Raw genomic sequence first — 20,190 nt, forward strand, 5'->3', positions numbered from 1 at the left:
AACAACCCCCCCCCCCAAACCCCAGATGAATAAGAAAATGTGGCATATATATACATTGGGATATTACTCAACCATCAAAAAATGAAATTTTGCCATTTGTAACAACCATTTGAATGGACCTAGGGCAAGACAGAGGAGGACAAATACTGTATGTTATCACTTACATGTGAAATCTAAAAAATAAAACAAATGAATGAATATAACAAAACAGAAACAGACTCACAACTAGAGAGAACAAATTAGGGTTTACCAGGGGAAGAAGGAAGAGGGGAGGGGCAAGATAGGGGTATGAGATTAAGAGGTACAAACTCCTAAGTACCAAATAAATAAGCTACAAGGATATATTGTACAGCATAGGGAAATATAGCCATTATTTTATAATAATTTTAAATGTAGTATAACGTATAAAAATATTGAATCACTATGTTATACATCTGAAATGAATATAAAACCATAAATTAGCCCTACCTCAATTTAAAAGAGTGAACAAAAAAGTTAGATTTTAATTTTAATTATAATTAATATATAATTAATTAATATATAATTAATTTTTTATTTTTTATTTTTTTATTTTTATGTCTTTTTTTGCTATTTCTTGGGCCACTCCAGCGGCATATGGAGGTTCCCAGGCTAGGGGTTGAATCGGAGCTGTAGCCACCGGCCTACGCCAGAGCCACAGCAACGCGGGATCCGAGCCGCGTCTGCAACCTTCACCACAGCTCATAGCAACGCCGGATCGTTAACCCACTGAGCAAGGGCAGGGACCGAACCTGCAACCTCATGGTTCCTAGTTGGATTCGTTAACCCCTGCGCCACGACGGGAACTCCTTAATATATAATTTATATATATATATATATATAAAACCCATTGCCTCAACTCTGCATTGCGTCTGCAATGTCATTTCTGTCCATATTTGCGTGACTCTCTACTTGGTTCCATTGTTTTTTTTATCTCACCCTGTAGAAATAACACATACTGTTTTTTTTCACAGTCATTTCTTTTATTCATGAATCCAACCACATCTATTTCTAAAAGATACATTTAAACATAATCATTATAACATTACCAATTAAAAAGTTGAGTAATTCTTTAATATCATCAGATGTCCAGTTACTATTTCGATTTTCACATAATTTTGCTTGAAAGACAAAGCAGTTATATTCAGAATTAGTTGTGAAACCTCTTGATGTTTTCTGGAGTAGGATATCTTCTTGAAAGTTTCCGGTCCATTTGGTTGAAGATTGCTCAGCATTTGGTTGTCAATTTTGTTGTTTTTAGGAGAGAAGTTGGGCTCCCGTCCTCCTATTCCACCATCTTCATCCCTTCCTCTCACGTACTGTTAATTGTAAACCTTTATAGTAAGTTCCTTCAGTTTGTTCATCAGAAGGACAGTTGGCCCTTTTTGTCCACATGTCAGAATCAGTTTATCAAGAATGAGGAAAATTACTGTTGGGATTGTGATTGAAATTACTAGAATTTATAGATCAGTATTGGAAAGATGGCAATTTTCCCCAAATTAATCTATAAATGTTATTGAAGATCATTAGAAAAGACCTAAATGAATGGACAGACATAGTTCTCTAATGATCTTCATAACACTTATAATGTTCTCTATAAAGGGTTTATTCATTTAGTTACCTTATTTTTGTTGGGTTTTTGATGTTGTTGTTCCAAGCAGTATTTTTTCCCAAGCATTTTTTTTAATTAAATGCTTACATGCTGATTTTGTAACTGGGGGATTTAGACTGCATTCTTAAATTTATAGAAATTGAAGAGAACAAATTTTGATGACTCTAAATTCTTTCCTATAGGTATGAGGTCCTTAATGAGTGTGCATGCATATGAACAGTAAAATATCACAGTATTCTAAATATTTTACTAAAAGTTTTGTTCTCCTTGAAACATACAGGATGGGAAATTTTGTTCTTTGTGTGCAAAAGAAGGAACAAGATCCATATGAACATTCTTAAAACCAGTGAATTAAAAGCTGACCCAGAATGCTAGCCTACATTTTTCAGCTTGAGATCATTCTTATACAGTCCTGTGTAAAAGCTTTTTCCTTTTTAATGAACTAAACATTCATATCTCAATTCAAAGTCTGTTTTTCCTCAGGAGACTCAAACTGAATTAATATGTCCCTGCCTAGAATTTTTCTGCAGGAATAAAAAGGTCTGGCTCAGGTATCAAGATGAGAAATCAGCAGAACAAGTGCCAGATGACCATGAATTTGATTTCACCCAGTTTACTCAGGGGAATTTTATTTGTTATTACTTACCTAGCTTTATTTTTTACTAACCTCTTTGGTTCTCTGCTGCAGTGAACCACTGAAGCATGTGTAAAAAGAGAAATTCTTCAGTCTCTCTGAAGCTGAAACTCTAACCTCTTCTTGGTGGACTTCGCGCTAGATTGACCCAAGAGCCATTCTGACTACACTTTATAAGCACTATGCCGTTTAAGTGTTCTCAGATCTTTTCTTTCTTAGCCACTCTCAATCACCAAGAATTATTCCCAAGTTTCCATTGCTTAATGTGGAAGCCAAGATAGAGTCTATCTTCGTTCTTCTACTCTTTGTAGTAGACAAGGACATTAAAAGTCAGAGACATTTCATATTCATGCTTAAATATTAACATGCTTTTTCTAAGCAATGGAACTTTATTTGCCAAAGGATAGCATTAGCCTTTTGCTTTTTTTAGTTTATGGTTCTTTCTGCATACTTTTGGGATTCCCTAACACCCCTCTCCTTTTTTTCTTTTTCTTAAGCTTCAACTGAAGACCTTCCCTTAAAGATTTCTGAGCCTTGTTCACATCATACCCAATTCCATTGGATCTCCTTACTGATTTATAAAATGTTCCCTTTCCTCATATCAGGAACAGAATGTTCTTAAATGCTTCTATAAATACCATCACCTGAACGGATTGGGATCTGTAGAGGTGAGAGAGAAAGATTTACTCACCTCAAATTACCTGAATTAATGTCAGTGTTCAGTGATTGAAGGAGTATACTAATTTCAGTGTCATTTGCCTCTTTAGAGCTTAGCAACCGCTTCATAGAAGCAAAGGTTAATGACTACATTCAAATGTAATACAATCCAGGGCAACTTACGAATCCCCATGTGTGGTTTTACATGACATAATAGGATGCACTTCTTCCTGTATGTAATGCAATGCTTTTTTCTTTCCTTACTCTCTCTCTCTTTTTTTTTTTAAATGCATTCAAGCTATGTATCTGGCTTTTAACAGTTTAACTTCAGCATGGATTTCATTGTGTTTATTTTACTTAGTATTCATTTGGCATTTTGTACTTGCAAATTTCTGTCTTACATCAAATTTAGGGAATTTTTTTTTTCCTCAGTGTTTTCTCTGCCCCATTCTCCTTCCTTTTTTTTCTGGTATTTCATTTACAAGTGTGTTGGATTGTTTGATATCATGTAGCAGGTCTCTGAGGCTCTTTATTTTTTTTTTTAATTCATTTTTCTCTTTGTTGTTTACCTTGGATGATTTCTTGGACGATTGCTCTACCTTCAAATTCACTTAATTTTTGTTCAGTAATTTCTATTTGGCTGTGAAATCCATCCAGTGGATTTTTTTTTTTTTTTGTCTTTTGTCTTTGTTGTTGCTATTTCTTGGGCCGCTCCCCCGGCATATGGAGGTTCCCAGGCTAGGGGTCCAATCGGAGCTGTAGCCACCGGCCTACGCCAGAGCCACAGCAACGCGGGATCCGAGCCGCGTCTGCAACCTTCACCACAGCTCAGGGCAACGCCGGATCGTTAACCCACTGAGCAAGGGCAGGGACCGAACCCGAAACCTCATGGTTCCCAGTCGGATTCGTTAACCATCGCGCCACGACGGGAACTCCAAACCAGTGGATTTTTTATTTACGAACTTGTAAATTTTTTTCTCTTCTGCAGGCCTCACCTGTAGCATATTGAAGTTCCTGGGCTAGGGGTCTAATCAGGGCTACAGCTCAGGACTACAGCATAGCCACAGTAAGGCAGGATCTGAGGGGCATCTGCAACCTATACCACAGCTTCTGGTAATGCCAGATCCTCAACCCACTGAGTGAGGCCAGGGCTTGAATCCGCATCCTCGTAGAGACTATGCTGGGTTCTTAACCAGCTGAGCCACAGTGGGAACTCCTGATATTTTAATTTTCAGTTCCATTTGATTCTTTTTTCTGCTGAGATTTTTTAGTCTCCTGAGAGTTTCATTCACTTAAAAATGCTTTGTTTTACTTCATTGAGGTTAAGCTGTAATAGCTACTTTAAAATCCTTGTCAGTTTCAACATCTGATTCATCTCAGAGTCAGACTCTAGACAGTGTGATCCTTTTCCTTGATTTCCACATGTCTGTAGTTTTGAATCGTATATCAGACTTTATGAATGCTAAATTGTCAAGGTTCTAGACTCTATAGTTTTTCTATGAAAGTTACTTCCTTTGCATTAGCAGGTAATTTTCCTGGCTAAATTTGACCTATAAACTCTTTCTTGGAAGCCAACTCTAGCCTTAGTTCAGATTTTTTGTTTTAAACAGTGATTCTGTTTCAGGTGGTTTAGGATGTCAGAGATGTGTGCAGAGTTAGGGGATCCTCTCTCAGGCTCCTGCCCCTTTGGAGATTTCCTAGTCTCCTCAGCATTCAAAGGTTCCTGGCTTCACTTTTCGGATTCTCTAGATAAGAAAAACTAAGAGTTTTCCCACATGCGCCCCTTCTGCCTTGGAGCCTGTCTCATGGACTGCTCTTAGCTCCAAGCTCAATGCAGAAGGAAGGGGAACTTACTTCTGTGGTTCCTTATCTGCCCTTCTCTGAGCAAGCCTGCCCTGGCCACCAGGCTTGGTCTGCTTCTGTTAGCATTCCAGGATATTCGGGAAGTTGCTTTTTTGTATTATGCCCTCCCCGCTAGGAAGCTACCGGGCTAGGGGTAGAATAAGAGCTGCATCTGCCGGCCTACACCACAGCTCACTGCAACACCAGATCCTTAACCCACTGAGCGAGGCCAGGGATCGAACTGCATCCTCATGGATACTAATCAGGTTCGTTACCAATGAGCTACAATGAGAACGCCTATGCCCAATTTTATAGATGTCTTCTGCTGAGGGATAGTCCCGTAGGGTCTTTGTCATATTTGGAAGCAGAAGTTCCATCCCTGCCTGGCACTTTGTCTCCTGAGAGTCATTTCTTGCCTTGGTTAATCCAACAGCCTCCTAACCACTCCCTGCTAATACCCTTGCTCCCTAAGGACTCTTCTTCACATTTCAGGCAGAGGGATACTACAGAAACAAACTTTCAGTGTCTCCCCATTTCCTGACAGTAAATCCATAAAGCTTAAAATGTCCTGTTCTGCCTGTCTGAAACTCCTCCTCAGCCTTGGCTTCCACGTCACATGCTTAGGCTGGTTTGCATCCTACTTTTCTGACCACCCCTGTTTACATTCAACAACTCGTGTTTACTCTTGCTCCTCTAATCCTGAAAGGTGGGTCCACCCTAAAAATATGGTTCTTGGCAGTCTGGTCTTTCTCCCTTTTATTTTCTTTTAGAGATCTCATCCACTTCCACACTTTAAGCTTACATGTCAGGGCTCCGAATGAGGCCTTCCTGTTCCCAGGAACTGGAGATCTGGACTCACTGCAGAAGGCAAAGAGACCCTATCCCTGGCTTTCTCAAAAGAGCGCACACAGCGCTGACGGAAGGTGAGTTAAAGGTTTCCGGCCTCGGGGTATTCTTCAACCTTCTTTCGGCCAGCATTTGCCCAGATTTGACTAAGCACCGCGCGAAAGGAGAGCAGGGAGAGTGCGTCCGCGCCGGTTCTAGCTGCGTGTTTCTGAAGATGGGGCTGACCGCTTCTCCCGCCCGCGGCATCTGCGCCCCCCTGCGCCGACGCAGCGCACGACGGGAAAGCGGAACCCAGATGCGCGCGTCCCTGCTTCCAGCCGGTCGCGGAGAGCCGAGCGCGGTGCAGCAGGCGCGCCGCACGGCCGGGCATGGAGGAGCGCCCCGAGTCCCAGCCCACCGCCGGCTGTAGCGCTATGGGCCCGGGAGGCGAACGCGGCGGCGGCGCCCCCTCTTGGGCCCCGGAGGACGCCTGGATGGGCACGCACCCCAAGGTCAGGAGGCGCGAGAGAGCAGGGCACGGGTCCAGGCCCCTACCCCGGAGGAAACCCCCGGGCCGCGCTCCCCTCGGGGCTCTTCACTCCCTGGGTGGGGGTGGGGGGGGGATCGCTGAGTTTCAACCCGAACCTCCCGGAAGGGGACCCTTTACGCTGCCCTCTGCAGGCGGTATTGTTTTCGTTTGTTTAAAAGCGTTGAATTGTTGTTCTGACCCCATCTCCCCCCCTTCAGGCAGGAGGGACAAAACTTTAAAATCCATCCTCTCTCAGGCCAGATCACCGCTCCACTAACATCTGAGTTGTGCCCTCTAGGGCTCTTTCTCGGGCTGGTCTCATTTACTCCTCACAGTAAGCAAACTAAACAGTTTGTGGGCCATGGAAAAGATGTAGGAGTCTACAGTGTTTAAGGTTTAGGCACAGTCCTCGTGTGCTTTTGCTTGGCGTATAGTTGCCTTTTACAGCAATGAATGGAAGTGAGCGAAGACAAGGGTTTTGTAGGAATGTAGACACTAGGTACTTCGGTCTCGTAACTTTAGTAGGATTGCAGTCTTCTGCTGGAGAGAACAGTATTTCATAGATAATCATCTAAAAACAGTGAAGAAGAGGAAAATCTTGAAGGTCTAGGTCTGAAAAGAATTAGTCCCTTTTCATTCCTTTTTTTTTTTTTTTGGTCTTTTTGCCTTTTCTAGGGCCGCTTCCACGGCATATGGAGGTTCCCAGGCTAGGGGTCGAATCAAAGCTGTAGCCACCAGCCTACGCCAGAGCCACAGCAACACCAGATCCTTAACCCACTGAGCGAGGCCAGGGATCGAACCTCTAACCTCATGGTTCCTAGTCAGATTCGTTAACCACTGAGCCTCGACGGGAACTCCCGAATTAATCCCTTTTCATCTTCTCTTGATTTTATCCTCCTATTCTGATCCTCTTATTTCCCCCTCAAGGTGCGAAAAACATTAACATGGAGATGTTTTTCGGTGCCAGAAAAAGAACCACAACACGGAGAGGGAGCATGAACTCAGAGTCACTGAGTTTGAATTCTGGGTTCTGTCACCAGCTTTGTGACTTTTTTTTTTCTTTTTTTTTTTTCTTTTTAAGGCTGCACCTGCAGCATATGGTGGTTCCCAGGCTAGGGCTCTAATCGGAGCTGTAGCTGCCTGCCTGTTCCACAGCCACTCCAGATCTGTGCAGCGTCTGCAACCTATACCACAGCTCAGGGCAACACCAGTTCCCTAACCCACTGAGCGAGGCCAGGGATTGAAGCTTTGTTCTCATGGATAGTAGTTGGGATCGTTAACTGCTGAGCCACGAAGGGAACTTCCAGGTTTATGACTTTTTTTTTTGCTAGTTGTTTTATCTTGTTCCTCAGTTTTCTCATCTGTAAAGTGGGCATAGGAACAGTAGTAATCTTATGAAGTGGTTATGGGATTAAATAAATTAATAAACACTTGACATATAGTGAACACTACATAAGTATTTATAAGTGAAACATCAGTAGCAAGTTTTAAAAACCTCATCTAGATTTGATGGTATTGTTTAGTTTTCATACTTGGAGATTTTTTTTTCTCTTTAAAGTTAATATCTATAGGTTCTAGCTGTTAAGTCTTTTCTCTTGGTTTTTCTTGAAGGACCTAATTGATTACAAAAAAGGGAAGAAAAGATATTGGATGTCTGCTTTTTCAGTTCTGCATTTGTATTATTCAGTTTGAAAATTCATTGGGTCCAACCAGTAACATAGTATTAGTTTTATCATCCTCAAACACTTTTTTGATTATTCCTATACTTAAAGAATTTCCTTATGGATAAAATTCAAACTTTTAGCTTGGCTACTTGGTCCCTAATTGCCTTTCCAGTGTCATTTTGAAACACATTTGAGGTTTCAGGAGGACATTTAATAACGCCCCTCTTTTCCTGTTCCCGAACACACTTAGGAGCACACTGATGGGAAGGCATGGCCTCACAGCTGCACCTAGGCAGGTCCGTTGATGCCTCACCTCTGCATTAGCCCTGCTTCCTCACCTAGTCACGGACACAGCTGGAATACCTGAGGCTTCTCCTGCAGGGCCGGGCCCCTGAAGAATGTTTGCCCCCTGCTAACCAACAAGACTGAAATCAGCACAGCTTGCTTGGTCCTTTCTTTAAAATCCAACAATTATATAACTCCGCACTCTTGAGTGAGCAGGGGTGGGGAGAGAGACCTAGAAGACTACCTCCACAGGTTAAGAAGAGACCAGGGAAAATAGAGGCTCCCACTAACATGTTCCAGTAAAAGTCCTTTTAAAAACTGTCTCTTCTCACACAGCAGGTCATTGCAGTGGCTAGGGTCACTGTTTTGGCCTGGGTTTGATCCTTGGCTCAGGAATTTCCACATGCCACAGGTGTAGCCAAAAAAAAAAAAAAAAAGTCTCTACTCCTTACAGATAGGTTTCTTTGTAGGCCTTTAGACATGTGATGCTTATTCCCACCTTTGCGTGATTGCTCACACTTTTATTCTACATTCTCTATTTACGCAAATCATATATTACATCCTTCAGGGCCCAATTTGCATCCCACTTCTGCCGGGAAGATGCACCAACCAAACCGTCTAATTGGAGCTCCTTAGACCTATTGTGTCTTTTTTTTTAATCCCACTCACTCAGTTGGTTTCTTTTTCTTTTTTCTTTTCTTTTTTTTCACTTCACAGGGCCACACCTGTGTCGCAGGGAAGTTCCTAAGCTAGGGGTCAAATTGGACCTATAGCTGCTGGCCTGCACAACAGCTACAGCACCTTGGGATCTGATTTGAATCTTCGACCTACACTACAGCTCATGGCAACACTGGATCCTTAACCCACTGATCCGGTCCAGGGATCGAACCTGGATCCTCATGGATACTAGTCAGACTCATTACCACCGAGCCCCAATGGGCTCAGTTTTTAATCACTTACTGTCTTGTACTGTTATTTGCCTAACAGTTGCAATTGTGTGTATGTTTACCCTAACAAAAGTTTTTTAGAGACAGAAATCAGGGCTTAATTGCCTTGTAACTCCCAGGACACCTGTAAGAGTCTCGTACATTATATATTTAATGAATAGTTTTTGATTGAAAGAAAATATTTAGATTCTTCTTCTCTATTTGACAATTACATTTTGATTTTCAGTATTTAGAAATGATGGAATTAGATATAGGAGATGCCTCCCAAGTTTATATAGCATTCTTGGTTTACCTGGACCTCATGGAGAGTAAGTTATTTGTTTTATTATTGTTTTGTTATTGGGGCTGTGGTGGGGGAGATGGGGGCTTGGGTTGGGATGTAGTTTTTATGCATTTGCTGTTAACTTTGTCAGTGTTGTGATTTCTTTATCATTTTAATTGGGAACTCCTGGGAAAGAAAATACTAGATAAAGAAAAGATAGCATTATAAGTGATGTTTGCTCAGCTGATATTAGGTGTTTAAAATTTTTATCTTTTATTTTTGATAAACATGATTGTCCATTTAATGATGCACTTTCAGGTAAAAGTTGGCATGAAGTGAACTGTGTGGGATTACCAGACCTCCAGCTCATCTGCCTTCTCGGTACTGAGATAGAAGGAGAAGGGGTACAGACTGTGGTGCCTACACCCATCAATGCATCCCTCAGCCATAACAGGTGGGCAGGTGATTTTGATCTTTGTTTAAGAGGTTAGTTCCTTTTCTGAATAAAGCACTAGGAATCGTTAAATTAGAGGTTGTAATATATTTTCAGAGGAATTGGGGGTACAGGATCCTTGCTTTACTCTTGGTTATTTGAGGAATAAGTTTTTTTATTAATGATGTTTATTTTTTCCATTATAGTTGGTTATTTGAGGAATAAGTTAAGTATGAGTGTTTAACAAGTATTTATTTAGCACTTAGTGTATTTTTCATGTTCATCGGGAATTGTTTTATTTTAGATCTTTTTAACTGTATAAAATGGCATCTTTTGAGGCTTGCTTTACACAATGCTATATTGCAAAAATTTATCTATGGTATATTTTGGGGGCGGGGATGCCTTCCATCCTGTGATTGTACCACAGTTTTCACATCTACTGCCCTCATGACGGAGTGTTGTTAACGTTCAACTTTCAGGGAATGATTTCCACTCTTTTCCAAAGCAGTTGCCTCAGTTTACTTTCCCTGCAATGTAAATAAGACCTTTTGAAGCTGTGTGGGTCTCTGACATTTAGTAAGGTCAGACTTTAAAATTTTTGCCAGTTGAATGGTTTTCTCACTGTGGTCTTAATTTGCATTTCTCTGAATATTTCTTTGAATATTTATTATCTTCTCTTTTGAGAAATCCTTTTCTTATCCTTTGCCTATTGGATTATTTATAGTTTTCTCATGGACTTCTAGGAGTTCTTTATATATTCCTGATAATAATCTTTTGGTTATTTCTCAGCTTTAAACTCTATCTTTCAGGTATCTTTTATGAGTAGCCATTTTTACTCTGAATATAATCATATTTATCCATTTTTATAACAAAATCGTTGAGTCTAGTTTAAGAACTGTTTCCTGTCGAAAGGTGTAAAAGAAGTTCACCTGTACTTTCCCTGAGAGTTTTGAAGTGTGCTTTTTTTTTTAATAGTGTGAGAGGAAGTCTAGGGACCCTGTCTTCACATGGATGATCATTTTTTCTAGCTCCATTTACTGAGGGGTCCCTCTTCTCCTTGTTATCTGACACATCGCCGCTGTCATTTTCCAGAGCCCCATTTGTGCATTGATTTGTTTCTGGGCTCTCTTTATATTCCATTGGTTTATATATGTATCCTTGTGCCATGACCACATTTTCCTAATTGCTTGCTGGTATCTGGCATCCGGTTAGCAAGTCTCCATTTCTGTTCTTTTTATGGCCACACTCGCAGGGCATGTTCCCAGCCACAGCAGCTACCCAGATTGCTACACTGACACTGCTGGATCCTTACCCCGCTGCACGCAAGAAAACTCTGCGTTTCTTCTTTAGAAGCTGTGTCAGGCAGCTTCTAAGATGGTTTCTTCTAATTCAGCCTTCTGACTGTCACGCCCTTGTGTAATTTTCTTCCCTGGAGTGTGGTCTGGAGCTAGAGACTTGCTTTTAATAAATAAAATTTGGCAAAAAATGATGGGATTCTAATCCCAAGTAATGGGATTCTAATTCTAAGATTAGATTATAAAAGACTATGGCTTTTCTCTTGTGCACTCTCTCACATGCTCGTGCTGAGGGAAGCCGTCTCCCTTATGACCTGTCCCACAGGAAGGCTGAACATAGGGGACTGAAGGTAATTAATTACTGATGGAGCAACACTCTCGACAGGTGGGGGGTGGGGTGGGAAGGCGGATTGAGGAGACTAAGTGAAGAGATGAATACTGAGCTAGAGGAGTAGCACCTGAACCTCTAGGGCTGTGGGGCAGGCAGAAAGGACAGATGAAGATGTAGCTATATTTAAGTGGGTGTAGAAGTAGGGACAAGGCCAGAGTGCCTTAAATTCTCACATGAAGCACTTTGATGAATACATTTTTTTCGTTCTAATTCTCTATGATTAAATGCATAATGATTTAGATGAAAGAGCACTGGACTGAAGCTGTAAAATCTGGGTTCTGGTCTTGGCATTGGCACTTAACATTTTGTTTGATGATTGGAGACACACCTGATCTTTCTGGGTTTTGCTTTCTTGTTTATTGAGGGATATAGATTATCAGGAGATAATATGTAAGAGCCCTTCTAAATCAAAGCTACCATAATTGATTATTTTCATTGTATATATGTATAAAACTATATTAAACTAATTTTTAGACTTCTATCAAATATTGTTTGTATGTGTGATTTGTTATGAGAATCATTTTTTGATACATTGAGCTATTTGTACCCTTCTTTGTCTTTTTTTTTTTTTTTTGCCATTTCTTGGGCCGCTCCCGCGGCATATGGAGGTTCCCAGGCTAGGGGTCGAATCAGAGCTGGAGCCGCCCGGCCTACGCCAGAGCCACACTAACGCTGGATCCGAGCTGCGTCTGCGACCTACACCACAGCTCACGGCAACGCCAGATCCTTAACCTACTGAGCAAGGGCAGGGATCGAACCCGCAACCTCATGGTTCCTTGTTGGATTCGTTAACCACTGCGCCACGACGGGAACTCCTCGAACCCTTCTTTGAGAGGCTCCTTCCTTTACTGTGAGATTTTTCTGTGTGTTTAAGAATCAGTAGGAAGTTCCTGTTGTGGCTCAGTGGTGGTGAACCTGACTAGCATCCATGATCCTTGACCTCACCCAGCAGGTTAAGGCGTCTAGCGTTGCTGTGAGCTGTGGTGTAGGCTGCAGACATGGTTCAGATCCTGGTTGCTGTGGCTGGGACGTAGGCTGGCAGCTGACTCCTAGCCTTGGAACCTCCATACGTCACAGGTATGGCCCTAAAAAACAAACAAAAAAGAATCAGTATACAACAGTTTTTTATTTTTTGCTCACACCTGCAGCATATGGGAGTTCCCAGGCCAGAGATTGAATCTGAGGAATTTATGAAGGTAGCTCACCTTAAATACATTTTTTAAAATTTAGGAGAACAAACAAATAGCTGTTACTTTATTCAATAATAAATCATGTACAAATATAAATCACTCTGTATTCACTTTTTTTTTTTTTTTTAATGACCATACCCCCAGCATATGGAAGTTCCTGGCTCAGGGATTGAATCCCAGCCACAGCTGTGACCTACACTGCAGCTGCAGCAATGCCACATCCTTTAACCCACTATGCCAGGCCAGGGATTATAATCTGACCCTCCACAGCGACCTGAGCCACTGCAGTGGATCCTTAACCCACTGCGCAAGAGTGGGAACTCCACCAATTTTACTACCATGATTTCTAAGCCTTGCTTTGTCTAAGAGAATTAATAATTCATTCCTTAAAACTCCCCCTTTGTGTCTTTTAATTACTGTAACAAATATCAACCTAGCTAGTATTATCGTTATATTATTTGTTTGGGCTAGGAATTACCATTTAGAATTAACCTAAATTTAATTCTAAAAAATAAAATCAGTAGTCTGTTTGAATCAAAATCATTTCATAAGTCTAGAAGTACAAATTTGTGTCCTAATTTCCAGTTTTACCCAACTTTTGATTATTGCTTTAATAGCTTTTATATTTTTATTTTATTTTTTCATTTTTTTGCTTTTTACGGCCGCACCCATGGCATGTGGAAATTGCTAGGCTAGGGGTCCAATAGGAGGTGTAGCTTCCAGCCTACACCACAGCCACAGCAATGCAGGATCCGAGCCTCATCTGCGACTTAGACCACAGCTCATGGCAACGCCAGATCCTTAACCGACTGAGCAAGGTCAGGGATCAAACCCACAACCTCATGGATCCTAGTCAGGTTAGTTAACTGCTGAGCCACGAAGGGAACTCCACTCTTCTGATTTTTAAAGCTTGTTTTCTTCTTTAGGTAGAATTAGTTGGAAGGACAACTTAGTACTCTATTTTTACACCTGCATTTAATAACTCAGAAGGCGAGTCTTTATTTTTTATTTATTATTTATTTATTTATTTTTATTTACATAAAAACAAGTCTGCGAGTCTTGTTTTTAATGTAAATATTCATAATTATATTATGCAGTGGAATAATAATGTATAAGTAGCACAAATGTGGCCCAATACACATAAGATTTATTACATTTTTTATGTATAAAATTTTCTCAACTCAAAGTATGCAAAAAACCTTTTAACAAGTAAAGACTTGTGTGTGTGATTTCATTCCTCAGTTCTTAACAGGAGTGATATTTTTAGATAGTAGGTAAACATTTATCTATTTTTACTTCCATGTGTACTTTATATATATATATATGTAAAATGTTACATATCTAATAGTAATACTGCAGTTTCAGACATTTGTGGTTAATGTAGCAATTTTCCTTCATTAGTACACAGAAAAGATATTATTGGCTTTGAGCCTTTGGCAGCCTTATTTAGGAAAGAAATTCATTAAGACAAGTCCTGAAAGTATTTTGGTAGGAATTTATGAAGGTAGCTTACCTTAAAAAATATATTTTTGAAAAAATTTAAGAGAACAAATATCTCTTATTTATTCAGTAATAAATCATGTACAAAAATAAATCACTCTGTATTCCCTCCCTTTTTTTTTTTAAGTATATGAAATTTCCCGGGCCAGGGATTGAATATGAGCTGCAGCATTGACCTATACAGCAGCTGTGGCAATGCTAGATCCTTTAACCACTGCGCCAGGCTGGGGATTGAGCCTGTGCCTCCACAGTGACCCAAGCTGGTGCAATTGGGTCCTTAACTCACTGAGCCACAGCAGGAACTCTTACTTTTAAATATTATTGTCAGGCAATATTGCTTGGACTTTTTAGCCTTTACTTAGCAAATATTTGTTGATTATTATATAGTGTCAAGAAGTAATCCAAGTGCTGGGATATCATGTTGATCAAAATAGCCTTGTTTTGAGATATGATTGGCATACAACACATTAATTTCAGGTATATAACGTAATTATTGATATTTGCATGCATAATGAGGTGGTCACCACAGTGAGTCTAGCTAACATTTATCACTATACAAAGTTATAGAATTTTTTTTCGTGCAAGGAGAACTTTTAAGATTTACTTTCTTAGCCACTTTCAAACATGCAGTACAGAATTAACTATACTCATCATGCTGTACATTGAATTCCCTTGACTTATTTATTTTATAACTGGAAGTTTTTATCTTTTGACTCCTTTCATCCATTTTACCTACTGCCTTTGGCAACTACCAATCTACCAATCGATTCCAATCTATTCTCTATATCTATGAACTTTTTTTTTAAATTGATTCCACGTATGCGTGAGATCATATGGTACTTAAGACATCCTCTTGAAAGTAATGTCCTAGCACTATATATTGGCTTGGAAAATAAATTTTTATTTCATTGTTTGGTAATTGTTAGATGAGATCTAGTAGAAACAGAATTGTCCTTTGTTTAGAGATTTAATTAAGTGTAGTTTGGGACTACCACCATTTATTTTATTGCTAGGTGATGAATAACAAGAATAATGGAGTCCTGATAAGTACTTTACACAATGTTGTGTCAAGACCCAGAAGGAGGACAGGGAAAGCCTCCCAAAGGTGCTAACAGACCATATTTTAGTAGGACAAGTGCAAGTAGTTAGTTCAGCATGCCTGCCTGTGTAGCATGGAAGCTAGAGTAGGTGCTCAGTGGCATTGGTTAAGGCTCCAAAGGAACAAGCGAATGTGTAGAACTCATGAGAAAAGATGAGGAGCATGGGAAATGAGCTGGAAAGGGCTACCTGTGTCATGAAGGCCATCACTCGTTTCACTTCTTTTGCTGTTATAAATTGTACTGTAATGAATACCCCGTGAGTACATCTCTGTTCTCACGTGTGAGAGTTTCTCTAAGGTAGAAGCCTAGAGGTGAAATGGCTGGGACATACAGCGCTGACATCTTTGTCTTTATTGGGCATTACTAACTTACTTGCTAGAGGGTTGTCAGTTTATGGTCCCTTTGAAAAAATGTAAGTTTCCACAGTTAGGAGATTTATTGACATATGGCTGACAGATTAATTCAGAATGTGTAAATACCTTCTGTGACTCAAGGGAAAAACAACCCAATTGAAAAATATGGACAAAGAATATAAACAGGCAGCTCACAGGCGAGGAACTTAAAGGCTCAGGTCCATTTATAATCAGGGAAATACAAATGTAAGATATGCTTGTTTGTGTTTTATCTTAATGATGCAAAAGCTTTTCAGACAGTTTGCATTGTTACTGTTTGACAAAAAGAAGGCATGAATTTGGGGGGGTATAGCTAGCTCATAAAGTGCCTTCGAATGAGTTAGAGAAAGGTACTCCCTCTGGACATACAAAGAAAGTCTCTTCACCAGAATCCAAGGTTTGGCAAAAGCAGCATAAACCAGATTTCAGGTGCACTTGTACCAGACACCCTTGTGCAAGGCAGTCTACAATATACATGAGTCCCTGCCCCTGAAGCGTTATCTGTTGAGTCCTAGATTTCCAGAACTAACTCTGTAAAAATTCCTGCTACATGAATGGTGTCGTTGAAGGACTTTAATCAGGGCGGTGATGCTGTAGGTTATTCCATGTGGTTATAAGGGTATTTTGCATTTGTAGAGAAGGTTACAGTATTTCAAAGTACATTGACAAGTGTCTGCTCTAAATCCTTAGTGGTATATAGGGGTCTTGTTTTATCCTGATTTCACATATAAAAAGCTGAGATTAAAAATGTATTTTAATTGTGTTCTTCAGTTTTCAAAAGATAATAAAGGATTGAGTTAAAGATCTTATAGTAGAAAACAAAGTGTTGTAGCTATTAGAGTTCTTTCTACTTTGTTGGTGGTTTTTATTTATTTATTTATTTATTTTTTAAAAGTCTTTTTTTTTTTTTTTTGTCTTTGCTATTTCTTTGGGCCGCTCCCACAGAATATGGAGGTTCCCAGGCTAGGGGTCGAATCGGAGCTGTAGCCCCCAGCCTAAGCCAGAGCCACAGCAACGCGGGATCCGAGCCGTGTCTGCAACCTACACCACAGCTTCCGGCAACGCCAGATCGTTAAGCCACTGAGCAAGGGCAGGGACCGAACCCGCAACCTCATGGTTCCTAGTCGGATTCGTTAACCACTGCGCCATGACGGGAACTCCTGTTGGTGGTTTTTAAATCTTTTATTGTAAAATAAAACCAGGTACAGAAAACCACACAATAGAAATGTATAGAGTTATAAGGCAAAGTCTTGAACACTCGTAACCACCAAGTCAAGAAATATAACTTTTCCAGCCATCCCAGAACCCCTTCCATGTGTCCTGTCCCAAGCATAAAGTTTTTTCTTCCCCACAAAAGTAACCATTACTCTTTTATAGTAATAACTTCCTGTGTTTCTCTGTAGTTTAGTTGTGGCCATTTTAAAAAAGAAAATCAGGCTTTTGAGGTAAAATTTATGTATAGTAAAAATCACTCGTGTTAGGTATGCAGATCTATAATCTATATTGTATGGATTATAATATCCAATCTTAATGTGTATACTCATGTAACCAGTATTACAACTCAGAAACTTCTGTCATGCTATTTTGTCATCAATTCCTGTAGTTTCGTATTTTCTAGAATGTCATAGAAATAGAATCATTGCCTTTTGGGTCATACCCCTATCACATTGCATAATGGTTTGGCACTTCTTCCATGTTGTTGCACATGTCATTAATAGTTCCCTTTTTATTGCTGAATAGTTTTTCATTGTATGGATGTGCCAGTTTGTTTATCCATTTGCCAGTTGTTGGATATTTGGGTTGTTTCTAGTTTGTTGGCTTTTATGAATGAAACCTCTATGAACAGTCTCATCCACGTCTTTGTATAGACATACTTTCAATTCTCATGAACAAATTACTGAATTGCTAGCTCATATGGTACATGCATTTTTAACCTTATAAGAAACTGCCAGACTGCTTTCCAAAATGGTTGTGCTCTTCTGTCTAGCAGTGTGTGAGAGCTCCAGTATATGAGAGTTCCAATCCTCAGCAGCATTTTGGATTATCAGTTTAATTTTAGTGATTCAGTTAGGTTTGTTGAAGTAGCTCTTGTGATTTTAAATTTGCATTAGTTCCTGATGACCAATTATGTTGAGCATCTTTTCAGGTATTTATTTGTCACCCATACCTCTTCTTTGATCAAATCTTAGTTCAAATCTATTGCCTATATTGTAGAGATTGTACTGTTTGTGTTCTTAATAAGTTATAAGAGCTCTTTATGTGTTTTGGGTGCAATTCCTTTATCAAATATATTTTTTGGGAAATACTTTCTCCCAGTCTGTGGCTTGTCTTTTTGTTTTCTTAATTTCCTTATAAGAACGGCAGTTTTCAATTTTGATTCATACACGTTATATCATTTTTTTTCTTCTACAGTCTGTAGCTTTTGTGCTCTGTGTGAGAAATGTTTGGTGACCCTATAGACATAAAATTCTCTTATATGTTTTCTTTCAGAAATTTTATAGTCTAAGTTTTTGTTTGTTTGTTTGTTTTTGTCTTTTTGCTATTTCTTTGGGCCGCTCCTGGGGCACATGGAGGTTCCCAGGCTAGGGGTCGAATCCCAGACGCAGGATCTGAGCCGTGTCTGCAACCTACACCACAGCTACCGGCAACGCCGGATCGTTAACCCACTGAGCAAGGGCAGGGACCGAACCCGCAACCTCTTGGTTCCTAGTTGGATTCGTTAACCACTGCACCACGACGGGAACTCCTATAGTCTAAGTTTTTGCTTTTAGGTTTATAATTGATTTTGAATTGAATTGTATATGGTGGGAGCTAAGGGTCAGTTTTTTTTTTTTTTTTTTTTTGGTCTTTTAGGACTGCACGTGCAGCATATGGAGGTTCCCAGGCTAGGGGTTGAATCAGAGCTACAGCTGCTGAGCAAGACCTTAACCCATTGAGCAAGACCAGGAATCGAACCTACTCCTCATTGATGCTAATCAGATTCGTTTCTGTTGAGACATAACAGGAACTCCTCCCCCCCCCCTTTTTTTTTTTTGCTTTTTTAGCATCACACCCACAGCATATGAAGGTTCCCAGGCTAGGGGTTAAATCAGAGCTACAGCTGCCAGCCTACAGCATAGCCACAGCAACACGGTATCCTAGCCTCATCTGCGACCCACCCCACAGCTCACGGCAGCGATGGATCCCTAACCCACTGAGCAAGATCAGGGATCAAACTGCAGTCTCATAGATCCTAGGTGGGTTTGTTAACCGCTGAGCCATGATGGGAGCTCCCCCCCCCCTTTTTTTAACGTTTTTCTTTTCTTTTTTTTTTGTCTTTTGTCTTTTTTGTTGTTGTTGTTATTGTTGTTGTTGTTGCTATTTCTTGGGCCACTCCCGCGGCATATGGAGGTTCCCAGGCTAGGGGTCGAATCGGAGCTGTAGCCCCCAGCCTAAGCCAGAGCCACAGCAACGCGGGATCCGAGCTGTGTCTGCAACCTTCACCACAGCTCACGGCAACGCCGGATCGTTAAGCCACTGAGCAAGGGCAGGGACCGAACCCGCAACCTCATGGTTCCTAGTCGGATTCGTTAACCACTGCGCCACGACGGGAACTCCTATTTTCTTATTTTCTTTTTGCAAATGCCTGTCCCATTGTTCCAGCACCATTTATTGAAAAGACGCCATTGAATTTCTGTGAGACCTCAGTTGATCATATGTGTGGACTATTTCTGGACTCTCTAGTCTGTACTGCTGATCAGTACCAAACTGTTTTGATGCCTGTAGCTCTAGAGAAATCTTTATAGAAAGATCTGAAATGAGGCAGTGTAAGTTCTCCAACCTTATTCTTCTTTTACTCCTTTTTGTTTTGGCTCTACTATTGTATGGTGTACTCATGATGCCATTCCATATTTTCCTGTCGTCTGTATTTTCTGCCAGTTGGCAGCTGGAACCAGGGACTTGATTACATTCAATTTGATCACATTAGTAAGACTAGCTGGTGGTCTATTCTTTCATTAGGAGGCATATAATATCCTTATACTTTTAATATACCTTTTAAAATCAACATCTACAAATGAAGTACTGCTTTATTTGCATCTCATAAATTTTGCCCATTAAAAATATCTTTGGAGAGTTCCCATTGTGGCACAGTGGAAACGAATCCAACTAGTATCCATGAGGATGTGGGTTCGATCCCTAGCCTCACTCCGTGGGTTAGGGATCTGCATTGCTGTGAGCTGTGGTGTAGGTCTCAGATGTGACTCAGATCCCACATTGCTGTGGCTGTGATGTAAGCCAGTAGCTGTAGCTCCAATGCAACCCCTAGCCTGGAAACATCCATATGCCCGCAGAGTGGCCCTAAAAAAGCAAAAAAAAAAAAAGCTTTTCATTCTGTCTTGTAAATCTCTGTTAATCTACAGTAGAGGCCAGAAAACTCTTTCCATTAAAGCCTTAAGTAGTAAATGTTTTGAGGTTTGCAGATCATGTGGTCTCTTTTGCAACTCCTTTGCCATGTTAGAGTGAAAGCAGCCCTAGACAACAAATAGGGAAACATGGATGTGGCCGTGTTCTTATAACTTGATTTACAAAATAGAGGGCAGTCCAGATTTGGCCCATAGACCAGTAGTTTATTGA

The 20,190-nt window shown here is 40.4% G+C and overlaps 1 protein-coding gene across 2 annotated transcripts in view; it reads left to right on the forward strand.

Annotated features, from left to right (window-relative positions):
* The first annotated feature begins 5,922 nt into the window (after positions 1-5,922).
* Positions 5,923-20,190, forward strand: part of TSEN15 (tRNA splicing endonuclease subunit 15) — a 36,256-nt gene continuing 21,988 nt past the window's right edge. Inside the window, exons 1-3 of one of the 2 annotated variants that reach the window (XM_047753021.1) lie at positions 5,923-6,100; positions 9,240-9,321; positions 9,594-9,729. In XM_047753021.1, the coding sequence (XP_047608977.1) occupies positions 5,978-6,100; positions 9,240-9,321; positions 9,594-9,729 (341 nt within the window). In that variant the 5' untranslated portion in view covers positions 5,923-5,977. The remainder of the gene's footprint in view (positions 6,101-9,239; positions 9,322-9,593; positions 9,730-20,190) is intronic. The other variant, XM_047753020.1, reaches the window with a different exon arrangement.

Source organism: Phacochoerus africanus, chromosome 11 (assembly GCF_016906955.1).
Source record: "Phacochoerus africanus isolate WHEZ1 chromosome 11, ROS_Pafr_v1, whole genome shotgun sequence".
Taxonomy (NCBI): domain Eukaryota; kingdom Metazoa; phylum Chordata; class Mammalia; order Artiodactyla; family Suidae; genus Phacochoerus; species Phacochoerus africanus.